We start from the raw sequence: 15,156 nt of genomic DNA on the forward strand, positions 1-15,156 counted from the left end.
TCAGATCAGTCTTTTCTGTCAAGACACAATAAGCTGTACCTTCTTAGCTCTCTCAAGAATGTGAATATTTTGCCAGTTCAAGAGAGTAAAAGAAGTTACTGTCTATCTCAAAATTGTGGGTACATGCTCTCCCAAAGGTATTCAGTTGGAAAAGCGTGGTACATCTTGGTCTACCAGGTGAAAGAGGCACAACTTCTGCTTGGGGAACTGCCCATGTCTCCTAAGTTACTAGGTCTCATTGAGTGCTCGTGGCTATTGATGTAGTTCAGTGATAATTTCACTCAAGACAGGAGAGTTACACTTGAGCAAAACAGCATGGCATTAAGATTGTGTATTATACATGTAAGCTGGTCTGCATATCTGAATGCAAAAGTAAGAACAAATATTTTTATACATGTGAATATACAGATACTCCGTTGTCTGTATTGCTTCATCTGTACCATCCTTTCTGAATCTAAATCTATTAACCCAATAGAAAGTTTGCTTGAGAAGAGAAAAAAATGTGGCAAAATTTGGGCTATAACAGATGTTTACTTTGTAGCTTGTGCCTTTAAATTAGAAAATTGAGTTTATGTATCACAGCCTGAATACAGATTGGATTGTTTTCCTTGACAAATGATTGACCAGTAATGTGCAATTTTTCTTTTTTTTTCTTTTTTTTTTTTTTCCAGCTTAGTTTTATGACTTTTGTTGCTCTTAAGTAAATTACAGTTTCATCCATTAGAACTGAATTAGTTCTGAAATACTTTCAGACATGCAATGTGTGCACTCTACTTAGAAGAGCGAGAAGTAATATTACAGGTCCAACTTAAAGAGTATTCCAGTGAGCTGAAAATTGCTGCATCTGCTAATAGCTGAGTTTGTGCTGGGCTCTGCTTCATTAATATACTTTCCAGTAAACTACAAGTGTCATTTATAAGGTTTCTATTTGGACACATTGAAATTCTTTTCTAGAAATGAATGTCATATAAAATTGCATTTGCCAGAGAAAGAGATTCTAATGCAGTGATAGATGGAGGAGAAGTGGCCAACTTGACTACCTGGAGTAAAATTTTCTGGTGGTGCTAGTTAATCTTAGTGACTTTTCAAGTGAATACTGGGAATATGAAGTGTGCTCCTGTTTTGCTAATACGTGTTTCTTTCCATATTGATTGCAGGACTGGGTTGAGTTTGTAAATCTGCAGCCAGTTTCTTCAAGTCGTTCTTTGCCTGTGCATTCACAGTCACTAGCAAAAATAATCTGTTTGTAGTTTGTCCAATTGGCCTCACCTCATCACCAGCTGTAATGCTATGAATTCTCTGTTTAGCTCCATTAGTAGGACTCTATGCTGTGTACTTCTACTTAATTTACAGTTAAATTGTATTATTTACAGATGATTAGGGATACATGTTAGAGTGCAGAAGCTTATACATATTCTTTCCTGGTCTAGCATGCTGCATTGCTTGGAAATGTGTGTGCCTCATTACCTCTGCTTGTTTGACTATGCATTTTTTTTGTGCTGATGTAGCATGTGAACCCCACTGCTGAGTAGCTCTGCAGGAGCGTATGGTAGGTGGCCAATGAGCCAGCCAGGGCACGCAATCGTATCTGGTGCGCATATGCTTGATTACATAACTGTCCAAAAAGTCTGCTGAGCCTCGTTATCTTCTGCTGGCTCCATCAGGTTGTTCAGAGGTGGTAATGGAGCTCTCTCTACCATCAAGTGGTTTGCTCGTGTTTTTGGGCTGTCAAGTCTCCTTCCTGCAGACAGTCCTGGCCCAGCAGGACTTTTTGTCTCAGCCTGTAGTGGTGGGAAGGACCTGATAATTCACAGGAAAACTTGGGCAGCTTACGGCTGCTAAAATAAGCAAGTACATGTGGTCAGCCCATACAGAGGCTCTGTGAAGCAGGAATTACCTGTGCTGTTTTTAAGTGACTGTAGCATATTTTATGGAAAAAGCATATGAAGTCCGTTGTTTCACTGGTTACTATATGTTTTATACTGTTAACCTTACTGAAATGTCAAGGAATGGTAGTGATGCAGTTACCCTTATTATATTTCCTCATGACTTCATGTAAATTTTACTAGCTAAAAAGCAATGTTTAAACAGATCTGTTGTGTAAAGTGCAGAAGAACACAGATATTTTCTGCATCGATCATACTACATTTTTAAATGGCACTTCCTAGCATGAAGTCCTTCAGAGCTGGTCAGCACTCCAGGGAGAGGCAGACTGTGCACACAAAAAGCAAGTGGTGTTTGTGCACCTTTCTTGTTTTCCAGGTGGTACATTGCATTTTAAAATACAATCTAAAAATACACTTAGAGTATTAATTTCAGAAGCATTGGAGCCAGTGTAAGCAGATAAAGCAGAGGGTGCCAGAAAAGCCCCAGCTAGCTGTACCTCTGTGCTGTTCCAGTTATTTGGTTGGCAGCAGGGTGAAGAGCGGACTGTGTATATGTAAAAGGGAAAGGTTTGGTCTAAAAACAATACAGTTATTAAAGTGTGGTTCATGCTGAAAAACATTCAGAGCCTTTCTCCTGGAGGAATGGTAGATAAAAGTCAGTTTGCAGTGGGAGAACTGAGTTTTTTCCACTTTCTTAAAGAAACACAAGTGACTAAATGGAGGTCTTCATTTGGTTTGTTGTGCATGTATCACATGTGCAACATGTCCCATCTTCTGGCTGAAATATGCGTCGCCTGTACAGAATGAATATTAATACCACTTCTGACTTCAGTGTGCTGAGCCAGGGGGAGGTGAGATTTGAGTTGCTGTATGTAAAGAGAAAAAACGTATGAACTGAGTATATTAGTTGTGTCTTTTCAGGCTCCGAGGAATTAGGAAGTGGAAGCTATGGGCATCGGTATATCACCGAGACAGTCACTGGTGATGATGAAGGATTTGATGTTGATGACTCAGACTATGACATTTACATAGAAGAGGTAAATTTCAAGACTCCAGTTTGACATTTTTGTTTTCTTTTTAGTCTTTTAAAGTGTCTGGTCTTGTCAGACAGATATTATATGCTCAGATATTATAATGTGGTTGCTTCTTTTTCTTCAGTGAGTTGCTTCTTTTTCTTCAGTGTTACTTCTGATCCATGGCATGGAAAGCATTCAGTTCATTTCCATGTAGAAACATAAGTTTTACTGAATTTGTGTTTGTTTCTTTCCCTTCAGCTCAGACCTCTCCCTGCTATCAAAGGAGGCAACAGAAAATTTCTGGTTGAAACCAAGGTCACACCAGGGTCTAGTTCCAGGCTCCTGTCGCGGCTCCTTACAACCACTTCTGAGCCCACCACTTCCACTCCCACCACCACACAACCTTCTACCACAGCAAGGGCGACTACAGCCAGGGCCACAAGAAGGGGTGGCGTGTCTTCTGCACTGCGCCTCTTTGATCTCTCCTGCGATGAGACCATCTGCTCTGCAGACAGCTTTTGTGTCAACGACTATGACCGGGGAGGCTCGCGCTGCCACTGCAACTTGGGAAAAGGAGGAGAGACATGCACAGAAGGTAGGTTTCTGAACGCCAAGCTCCTTGTCTGACAGTGTGTGGGGTTGTGCTTTCTTACTAGCTTCCAGATAAAGTGTCCCTCCTGGGTTGGCTGACCAAATGTTTGTGGCCTCTGTGCAGTGACAACAGAATTCAGGAGGGCCTGGCTGTGGCCCAGGCTGTGGCCCAGGTTGGTGCAGACCAGCTGAAGGGTGGATTTCTGCTCTCCTGCTGGCTTCTGTTTGTCTGAGGAAAGGAGCAGCTGTGAGGTAAAACAACAAAAGTACATTTTTGGGATAGCCGGCTGAGTTTAATGGATCCCTAAGGAAAACAGCAGATTCCACGTCCCAGTTCAGACCAATCCCCTCGTTTCTCTTTCCTCAAGTAAGTTTGAAGAAGTTACTCTAATAAAATGGGGAAAGATTAATGCAGACCCCATGTAGCTGTGCAGGGGGAGGTTAATCCTCCTTCCCCCACATGGGAGAGGGAGGGAGAAGCAGCCAGGCATGGTGGTAGGCACCCAGGCTTGGCAAGGTCCATACATGTCTTCCCTGGCATTCAGCCCTCTTGGACCACTGCTGCTGAGACTTCATCTCTCATTTTTGCCAGGTCTGACATCAGCTAATCACCTAATGAGCCTGGTCAGCTCACTTAGCTTGCCTGAAACAGATCTTTGTGGTTTCTCTTTTTTTTTTTTTTTTTTTTTTTTTTGTTTCCCCTGATGCTTTGGTGACCAAGGGGTCAAATGAATATTAGAGCTTGTGGAAAATGAGAGGTGTGGCTGTGCAGGGGGGAGTAAGGAAAAGGCACTGACCTTTGCTATGCCTCCTAGATCTGCTCAGTCCTAAAGGGGCAGCTACATGAGGTGCCTGAGATGACCCGTCATGGCCCTTCGAAGTGGTGGGCTTACTTTCTCAGGCACTCAGCATCCCAGGCATCACTTCCCCATCAAGTGTCAAATTCTTGATAACAGGTGCTAAAAGTCACAACAGAAGGTTTCAATCAATGGTAGTAACTAGCAAAAAAAAAAAGTAAATTAGGAGAATGATAGAGAAATTATACCCCTCATATTGGGATGGTGGCATGACTTGTGTGTTATTGTCGGTGATGAATGCAAGCAGTGCTGAGGATCTGTCCTGTTACTGCTGGTAGTGTCATCCCACTGTCTAAAGAAGACCACCAGGCAAATGCATTTCTTCTGCAGGCTTGTTCTGAACATTCCTGATGTGCATCAGAGGTACAGGCATGGGAGGTATTTGAGCTTCTTCTCCCAGTGCTGGAGTAGAGAGAGCTCATTCTGAAAACAATCTGTTGTGACTCAGACACATGGAGCAGCTGCAGATGTGATTTTTGGCCTTGATCAAGTATGAAAAGTCAAGGATGTATTTGAACTGACATAACTGTATGCAGCCTGTAGAACTGGTTTGTTAATGTGAGTCCAAAACCACCATTTTTCATAAGGGAGTTTTTTATTCCTTGGTAAGCAGTAGCATCACGTACCAATACTGCCTTGTACCCTATTTCTCCTCAGCAGACAGTATTGTTAAATAATATATAAATCTGAATGAAAACAGACTTTTATTTACAATCAATAGCTGCATGGCTCTCTGGTCCAGTCTGTGCTGTTTGTGATCAGGGCATGAGTTAATCCTGTCTGCTTATGGTTGCATTCAGGTTTATAGCACCAATTCTCTCCACCTCAGTCTCAAATATACTTTGCCTTAATAACAAACAAACAAACAAAAAAGGTGAAACTATGTCCAGATCCAAATATGCAAGTAAAATCCACTGAATATTCAAACAGCAAAGAGAAAGGTCATGTCTGAGGTCGTGTCTGTCCTCTGTGTTTGTTAGGAAAATGTGCTACAAAGGTAGCAGTTAGACCTCTCTCTATGTTGTTTTTCTACTGTGCTGGAGCTGGGATGCTGTTGTAACATACGACAGCAAAGGCTGAGGATCGATGATGCCAGCTGACAAGCAATATGAAGGGGCACTGCTACATCCAAGGATGGAGAGATGCCTGCAGGGACTCTCTTTTCCCCACCCCTCTCTGGACTGTTTGCTCTGAGCTGAATGAGAGCTGCTGGGCTCCTCGGAGCCACCCAAGGATTCTCTCAATGTTGGACACAGCAGCTATGGAGCAGCAGTGACTAATGAGGCGTGGAGTCTAGCCCAGTGCACATTTCCCACAGATGTTTTTGCAATCCTGCAAAACAGAAAATTACTTTGTTGTCTCTGTAATAAGTGAATCCTTAAAAGGAGATAAATATAGTAGTAAAGTAGACAGATTCTGTCTTCTGTAACAGAGACGAAAATCTGGAGATAGTTCCACTGAAACCAGTGATTAAATTGTTGAGCAGTATTTGGCCCTTAGTATCCTGTTTCTTTCCAAGTTCACCAGATCCTTGGGAATAAAGGAGTTAGTTGTGAAAGGTGGTGGGAGGACAAGGCAATAGGTTAACTGATTGTTGACTGCTACTGACTAATGGCAGTCTCTGGAGAAACTCTGCCTTGCATTTTCACCTGATGTTATTTAGTGCTAAATGCGTATATCGATTTTTATATGGGAGAAAACTGCTAAACCACATTTCTGTCTTTGCTTTTCAGATATTATTATCCAGTATCCTCAGTTCTATGGCTACTCATACATCACATTCGAACCACTGAAAAACTCCTATCAGACATTTCAAATTACCCTTGAATTCAGGGTAAGTTTAAGCAATTTCAAGCTCAGTTAGGAGCTCCAAATTTTATTGTCTTATTCTGATTTTACTGACACTAGAATGGTAACTTAGCTTCACTATAACTTATAATGCAATTGTGATGAGTCTATATGTAAACTTCATCTCTAAAGATCTGGCTTCACATCCAATGAATGCAAATTAATTTGGTAATCTGAGCTAAAATGTTTGTGCCCATTATTAGTGGTTAGTGCGTGAAAGAGTCCTTGAGACTAGTGATATCAGGCATTACAGGCATTACAGGGTAGTGGCAATGAACATTGGCAGGTCTGTAGCCATGTGAATGAGCTATAGGCCAAAGTACATCTGGGTGATTTTGTTGTACTGAGCCAAAAAAAAAAAAGGCCTTCTGTCCAGAGTTCCTTTCCTAAGCTGCAGTATATAAGTAGGCATTATTTCCCACCTCTGAAGTTTGGGACACCTGCAAGATGCTGGGCTACCTGAGCTATAGGTCTGATGTGGTAGGTGTGGTGGCTTTACCCAGCTGGGCAGCAGAACTCCACAACAACCAGTTTCTCACTCCCCCTCCTCTAAGGGAAAGGGGGAGAAAATATGATGGTGGGGTCTGGAGGGTTGAGATAAGGACAGAGAGATCACTCACCAACTATCATCATGGGCAAAACAGACTCAGCATAGGGAGATTAGAAAAAATTATTACCTATTACTAACATGCTAGAGAAGCGAGAAACAAAGAAAAGAAACTAAAAACACCTTCCCCCCATCTACCCTCTTCCACCTCATCCCCCTGAGCAGAGCAGGGGAATGGGGAATGGGGGCTGCGGTCAGTCCCTGATGCTTCATCTCCGCCACTCCTTCATGGTCACTCTCTGCCCCTGTTCTGCTTGGGGCAGAGAGCATTAAATACGCTCCTAAAGAAATGCAAATAATATCACTTATTGGCTTGGCTCTGCTCTGGGCAGCAGCGGGTCATTTTGGAGCCAGCTGAAACTGGTCCTTATCTAGCATGGGGCAGCCTCTGGATTCTTCTCACAGAGGCCACCCCTGCAGCCTCCCACTACCAAAACCTTGCCATGTAAACCCACTACAACAGGGCATACACCACACGGGCTTGTTTGGTGTCTGTGTATTAGGACAGAGCTGATTAGGGCTGCTTGTAGGGAAGGTGGGCCAGCACGTCCTGTAGGTGAGCTCTCAGCTGCACCCCTGCTCCCATGCAAGGCAGACTGGCCAGCATCACAGCCTAGATATGATTATTTCACTAGAGCAGTAAGCAATCTGTTGCCTCATGTGGTGATCCAATGCTCTTCATGCAATTAGTCAGCTCAAATTGTAGGATGGCTGTGAAAAGCCACTGTGCTGTTATGCTCATATGCATAAATTTTGCCTGCACAGGTTGTTCGGCTTGAAAAGCGTGAGGCTCATTGAACATGTGAAATAGGGTGTGTGTATTCATGTGCAGCAAGTCTAATGTGTCTATGCTTAGCAGGCTTGCTAGGATGTCCTTGCTGGACTTTGTGCTCAGAGTTTTCACATTGGGCATTAAATCGTAGAATCATTAAGGTTGGAAAAGACCTTTAAGATCATTTGGTCCAACCACCCCCTAGCCACCAATATCACCCACTAAACCATGTCCCTAAGCACCACGTCCAACCTTTCCTTAGATACCCACAGGGATGGTGACTCCACCACCTCCCTGGGCAACCTGTTCCAATGCCCTTTCTGGGAAGAAATGTCTCCTCATTTCCAACCTAAACTTCCTCTCGTGCAACTTGATGCCATTCACTCTAGTCCTATTGCTAGTTATTTTTGAGAAGAGGCTGACTCCCAAGTCACCCACACCTTCCTTTCAAGTAGCTGTAGAAAGCAATAAGGACTTCCTCTTCTCCAGACTAAACAACCCCAGTTCCTTCATCCATTCCTCACAGGACTTGTGCTCAAGGCCCTTCACCAGCTTCGTAGCCCTTCTCTGGACACCATCAGGGCCAGGATGTCCTTCCTGTAGTGAGGAGCCCAAAACTGAACACCATTCTCAAGGGGTGGCCTCACCAGAGCTGAGTACAGGGGGACGGTCACCTCCCTGGTCCTGCTGGCTGCACTCATCCTGATACAAGCCATGATGCCTTTGGCCTTCTTGGCCACCTGGGCACACTGCTGGCTCATGTTCAGGTGAGCATTGACCAGCACCCCCAGAGCCTTTTCCAGTGCACAGCTTTCCATGTCTAAGTTTTATTCTTTCAAGTTTGTTGCTAGATCTGATGGTATCATACCGTAAACAGATGTTTGTAAACCATTTAAGCATAATGACAATATTTTTTATGCTCTTCAAATGCAGAATTCATAATGGATCAACCAGTTTCTGATTTTGTTTGAAGTTTAAAACTTAATCTGAAAGATCTTGTACCTTTTCTGGAGAACAGTCCTCCAGTGCTACTTGTGTTTATTTGTCACTGTGAGGCTTAGACTTTGGTTTTTCATGCTTACATCATCATTACAGGCTGAATCAGAAGATGGTTTGCTGCTATACTGTGGAGAAAATGAACATGGCCGTGGTGATTTTATGTCACTGGCAATCATCCGACGGAGCATCCAGTTCAGGTAAAACATTGATTTCTAATAGGCTCGCCTCCATGCTAAATCTAATTTAAAGAAAAGGGGCTGCTTTTAGTGATGAATATCTGTCATGTCTATGACTTTTGCACAGTGTAGTGCTCAGAATGGATAGTATTGCTTCATGGGACAGTTCTTTGATAGTTTCTTCTCTCATTCTCAGTGTGTTGACAAGTGACCTTTTGAACTCATTTTACTCAGACCTTGGTGTAAAGGCAAAATGATCAGTTTTCTTTGGGGTATTGCTCTGGGACTCATTGCTACGTCACCACATATGACAGTGAGCCACTGTACTTGTTGAGCTTATGCTGTGTCGAGCTGTGCATAGTCAGTGTTTTTGCTTCACAGCAAAAAGAGCAAATCATGTAGCAAAATAAAGGACTCCATGCCACCAAGGGGCCTGGAGCTTCATTCCATACCATTTGTTTAGATGGGAGTTGTAGATTTTTTTTTTTTTTTATGTGACAACGGAGGGGGTTTCTGCATTGCTGTGGATACTAAGTGTGTGAGGGAGTATTTCAAGACTCTCCTTATTTGGGAAGCTGAGTCCTTAGAAAGTGGGGAAAACCAGAGTGGAGACGTGCCCTGGCTCTGTTTCTGTTCACCTCCTGCACTGAACAGCAATTAGAGAAAATGGCACGTTTTGTGCATGGCCAGATCCACAGAGACTCTCCAGGAGTTCTCCTTGTCAATCAGCACTGAAAGACATGAGTTTCATACAGAATCCCAGAGTTTTTAATACAGCTCTGCCTTTCACTAGGGAGCTAGAGAAATTCCCAAGAGAAATTACTGTGATAGCGGGAACTTGTAATACCCTGCATCTTGAAACAATTTTAGCTGTGGGCAAGCTTTGCAATGCATGTGATATGAACAGAGGATGCAAAACTTTCTCCATGAAAGGGGAATAATAAAATTGGAAACATGTAATAGATCGTACTTAGACCTGCTTTCTAATTTGCCTGTTGCTTGTTAATATGCATTGTGAAAAAGAGAGATTCCCAGGAGTGAAGGGAATATTCAGAGTCTAAAAACATTCAGTATTTGGTTAATGAAAAATTGTGACCTTGCCCTCTCTGTCTCCTGCTGCCAGGTTTAACTGTGGCACTGGAGCTGCAGTTATAACAAGTGAAAACAAAATAAAGCTGGGGAACTGGCATAGTGTCACACTGTTCAGAGATGGGCTGAATGGCTGGCTCAGGATGGACAATGATGCTCCGGTCACAGGAAAATCTCAGGTAGGTAATCCTGCACTGGCAGCTCAACCTGGTGCCATCCAGGTCCCTGTCATGCCATCCAGGTTCCCATCATGCTCCCTCCTTGCTCTGCACCCTCCTGCTGCACTGTGCTGGTGTCACAGACAAGCTGCTGTGAGAAGTTTGCCAGGTTTTACAGCTGCTGACTCTGATTGCTTTCTTTTGCAAGTCTCAGCTTCTCCCTTCCCTCAGCCAGAAAAGACTAGTCATATGTGTTTATGTGTATATATTTATGTACAATATACATATGGCCACACAAGATTTGTATAAAAAAGTGTAATTAAATGTATACCATGTACATAGATTTAAGCACGGTAATGGAGATAGACATTTTGTCCTGACTGTTGGTAACATCAACAATTTCATTCAAGACCAAAATATAATAGAGGAAGATATTTTGACTTGCTCATCTGTTACCAAACCAGAGAACAGAAGTGAAATTAAGGCACTGAAAAAAAAAAAAAAAGAAAAGACAATTACAAATTGGTTTGGATGTCTTTCCTCTTCTCTTTGATAACCACTATTAGCATGCCATCCCTGGACTTGAAAAAAGTGGCTTCAAACACCTTATTACTTTACACTTTCATGTGCAGGCTCTGAAAGGGAAAAAAAAAAATAATCTTGAGGACTTGAGTAATAGGAAGAGGGTGAAGCCTGTCAGCTTAAATGCTCTATGCTTGGGGCCTAATGGCAAGAACTTCTGCTGCGTTTTGAGTGCTCATCAGCTGGCAATGACAGAGGAGAAGGATTTTAATGTCTGTCACGTGTCACTATGTGTTACCAGTGCTGTAAGGCCATGCAAAAGGCAAATGTGATTCCCAGAGGAACAGGAGATCTGTCCAGTAGAGACTAATGCTGTTTTTGTAACTCTTTGGTGATACTGCATAATGTTATGCAGAGCTGTGATCATCCATACACAAAATAGGTTTGATCAAAAAGTTGATCAAGAAGAGGTGCAAGAAGGTGGATTATGGTCCAAGAGGATTCTAACAATGAACACACACTTCTCTAGCTGCAGTTATATCAGAAAAATAGTTAACTGTTCCAGGTGTTGCTCTCCACCAGAACTTCTTAGTTAAAATGACCTGGATTAGTATCAGCAAATGATAGTCTTTTCTGACCTGGTTCATTTTAACTTGAAAGAGTTAGAGAGTTCCTAAACAAGAAGAGGAACTTGACTGAGGAAGGCGGGCAGGAACATCAAAGGCAATTGGAGATGGCAGTCAGCTGGAGGCAGGCTGGAGGGCTGTGTGCCTTGGGATGTGTCCACCATGAAATCGTGTAGATGTCTAAACTCTCTCTAGCCACAAACCCCACCTGAATTATTTCACCCTGCTGAAATCTAGATCTATTTGATATATTTCTGCAATGCACTGTGCTGTGAACACCCACAGACTCAATAACCTTGGCTTACTTAGTCTGGCCAAATAGAGCCTATGGGGCTTTATTGTTATTTATGGGGATTTATTGTTATAAATATCATGGAGGCAGGGCAGCAGTGAAAAATCCAGAAGGAGTTTGGCCTAACGGTCATGATTATTGAAGGGCACATTGGTTTAAAAAAAAAAAGGTTATGAATAAAAGCAAGAATTGTAAATGTTTTCTTCTAAGGGGCACTGAGGTTTTGAAACAGCCTTTGAGTAGGAGGTGAAAGACATATTTTGATCAATTTATGAAAGGAATTATGACTCAGTTGCCCACATCAGGAAGAAGTTTGATTCAATGATCAAAAAAGTTCTGTTTAGTTTTCTTGTTCCTTCTTGTGCACTGCAGTAGTAATAGTAAACTAGTGTGTGTAGGTTTCCATAGTCAGATTAAGGTCAAATAAAAATAAATAAATATATATATATATTTTTTAAAAGAGTAGATTTAGTGCTGTCAAAGTGTGCAGAATCCCACTGAAGTTGCAGCTGTATCATTTTTTTTCTTGTTTTGTTTTTTACTGTTCTTTTTTGTAATTTAATTATTTTTCAACACTTGGCATTTGCTGAGTTTTGTCCAAACGGCAGTACTACATTGGTTTGTGTCCCCCAGGGCTGAGTTGAGAAGACAACAATTTTGGCAAAAGCAAAAGAAGAAATTGCAGCAAAAAAACAGATATCCACAATGTGTCCTTAGAAGACAGTGATTTTTAAGCTTTTTTATGTTGCATTAAATAGCTCATGTTATCATGATGGATGCTGGTGCAAAAAGTAACATTTAAGATGATAGACAGAGTGGAGGAATGAGCAATGGAAAGGAATTACCAATAAGCAGCCTTCATATCCCCTGGGACAAGTCTTCATGGAGAAATAATTGATTATGCACAGTGTGGCTTAATTAGTTATCCTGTGTTATGTCTGTTCTACATCATGCTGTGCTCTGTTTTCCCTTTAGGGCCAATACAGTAAAATTACCTTCCGGACTCCCTTCTATGTCGGCGGTGCCCCCAGCGTGTACTGGCTGGTCAAAGCCACAGGCACCAACCGAGGAATTCAGGGCTGTGTTCAGTCGCTCAGCATCAATGGGAAAATGATTGATATGAGACCCTGGCCATTAGGGAAAGCTCTCAGTGGTGCTGATGTGGGTAAGTGTAATGGTGTGGGGTTTAGCACTTTAAGCAGTGCTAAACCAATTTTTTGCTTAGTAGAAAAAATTGAGCAATGGTCCATGTTTGAGAGGGGGAAGGCGTGGTCCTGACTTTTGGGGTAGTGCATCTCTGTGTCTTTGTGCATTGCTGTAGCTAGGTCTGTAGTAGGAAGGTTTAATAGCACTGTGTATGTAAATGTCAATGTGGTATACCAAAAACCCTTGTGGATACAGTTGTCAAACACAATTGTAAAACCAGCTCCCATGAGCAAACAGGAAACTCAGTGTTGCTGATATAATTATGTCTGCACCAGTGTTTCTGCCAGCATCTTTCAGGCTACCTCTCTGTGCTCCTGACTGACACAGTCATCACCAGAAGTCAATAGTATGCATGCTGTCTTTTTGTAAAACACTATGGACACAACGAAATGTGTTTTGCCTACAGGCATCATTGCACTTGTCCAAAGCAAATCTTTCAGAGCAGTGCTGTGGCCATTAAAAGGGCTTTTCCCGTGAAAACCCATTACTGCTGAGGCAAAAAGGCCTTCAGGCCAGTTGACCATGTATTGACCATCCATAGGCCTGTTGACCATCCCTTGTTTCCATTTCCAGAATCACAGTATGTTTAAAAAAAAAAAAAAAAAAAAAAAAAGGAATCAATCATTTCAACATCTTTGTGGGGTCACATTATAACATTATCCCCCTTCACAGATGAAAAGGTGAGTTAATTAACTGGGCCTGTCTTCTATATGTATTTATTAATCTCTGCTTCATGTAACGGGCACTCAGAAAAAAAGATAGGACAACAAAATCCTTGCTTTAATGACCTCCCAGTCTAAACAGTTTAAAGGGAAGGGTAAACCCCAAGTCAGAAAGTGAGTGTTAAATGCAGGAAATAGATCCCATATTGCTGAACTCTCTGTGCCATGCCTCAGCCACAAAGTCATCTTTTTTTCTTCTCTATTGCTTTGCATTTGGCATTCCAAGAAGGAAGTGATTAATGAGAAACTTCCTAACAATTGCCCTATATTCTCTAGATAGCATGACCAAACCTCTATGGCATACAAGGAGGGGAACAGAGCAGCCCAAGAAATAGATGCTGAAAAGAATAAGACTTTGGAGGCAGAGGGTAATTTCACGATAGAGTGAGAATCTATGGAATTTATATAGATAGATAAAAGCCTTGCTAAAGTTCTCCGAGCCCTAATCTCTATTGCCTCTTGGGATACAGCTGGCTTCATTCCCATCCATGAATGCTTCACATACTACTGCATTAACAATCAGCATCACTGAAAATAAGTGCTGGGCTCTGCCATGTGTGACTCGAAACTGAGCAGTAGAGCCTTGCTGTCCTTATGTGGCTGCACCCACTTTATATGATACTGCACCAGCAGAGATTTGCAAACAACATGTGGTATGCTAAACTTGAAATACTTAAATTATAAATGAACTCTGCTAGGGCTTAGGGATGTTTTTTGCTAGCCAGTCTTTTATTTCTTTTCCAGTGGTACAGTGTATAAATCAGGGATGCTGTGGTACGTGGACCACAGGACTATGGGTGGGGAGGAGAGGGGTCCATACTGTTCCTGTTCAGAAGAAGCCTCCCAGCATGTAATGTCAAGAGAACAGCCTGTCCTTGCATACCAGGGAGCTACAGCTCAAGCTGTCCAGCTTGTCCAGCTGTTCTTATCATCTTTGTCCTTTTCTAGTCCTTAAAGATTTAGTTTAACTTTGGTCTTTTTGAAAATACTACCAGCATTGTTATTACAGCAGTTGCTCTAAAGATGAGCATCACATCTGAGTTTTTTGCTCACATCTCAGACTTGATGCTTCTCTAGTTCACCCACGTGCCTTAGCTTGAGTTCACCATCTGAAAAACTGAGCTGATGCTGCTTGTTTATGTTGACATCATCATAAGTGTTCGTAGCCATGGGGGATTTCAGTAGGGCTGGAGAGGAGCTTGAGGAAAGGTGCAGATTATTGTTTTAAAATGTTCTTTCTTTTGTATAAGCTTGGAAATAGGACTTGTATATGAAAGATTTTATTTAAACCCTATAGAAACTGTCTTTTAAATTCCACTGGAGTACAGTTAGGTAAAAAACAGTGAGAAGATGCCCATTCCCCTCCTGCCCAATTTCACTGTTGCAGTTCAGAAGAGAAAATGATGGCTAATTGAGCATTGTGAGCACCCATGATCCTGTGGCTGGATGCAGGGCAGCCATTTGAAGGGGTAATTCCATGCTGAAGGAGAATCAGTTCCCTTCCAGAGGACTGGTGTGCTTTGGTTATGCCCCTTGTGTGAGCCCTGGAGCTTTGCATTGTGCGTGCCACACTCAGGCCTTCTCTCTGCAGTAAGACACAGGTCTGGCAGGGGATTTGTACATGTACCTGAGTGATGTGAGACAGGTCTGTTTGGGCAATGAGCCACACCAGGTGCCCTGGGAGTTATCCCTGCCTCTGCAAGTCAGTGGGGAAAGGTGATTTTCCACCTTGGGTGACAGTGATGAGGATGAGCCAGTGCCTCAGCCACGAACATGAGATCCTTCACTG

At 42.4% G+C, this 15,156-nt stretch overlaps 1 protein-coding gene across 3 annotated transcripts in view; it reads left to right on the forward strand.

Annotated features, from left to right (window-relative positions):
- The window catches only part of EGFLAM (EGF like, fibronectin type III and laminin G domains), a 75,055-nt gene that overhangs the window by 39,474 nt on the left and 20,425 nt on the right, over positions 1–15,156 (forward strand). For all 3 annotated transcript variants that reach the window (XM_068667652.1, XM_068667651.1, XM_068667653.1), the window contains 6 exons: positions 2,808–2,923; positions 3,161–3,497; positions 6,084–6,184; positions 8,673–8,773; positions 9,876–10,020; positions 12,415–12,604. In XM_068667652.1, coding sequence (XP_068523753.1) covers positions 2,808–2,923; positions 3,161–3,497; positions 6,084–6,184; positions 8,673–8,773; positions 9,876–10,020; positions 12,415–12,604 — 990 coding nt within the window. The remainder of the gene's footprint in view (positions 1–2,807; positions 2,924–3,160; positions 3,498–6,083; positions 6,185–8,672; positions 8,774–9,875; positions 10,021–12,414; positions 12,605–15,156) is intronic.

The sequence above is a fragment of the Anas acuta genome, chromosome Z, assembly GCF_963932015.1.
Source record: "Anas acuta chromosome Z, bAnaAcu1.1, whole genome shotgun sequence".
Classification (NCBI taxonomy): domain Eukaryota; kingdom Metazoa; phylum Chordata; class Aves; order Anseriformes; family Anatidae; genus Anas; species Anas acuta.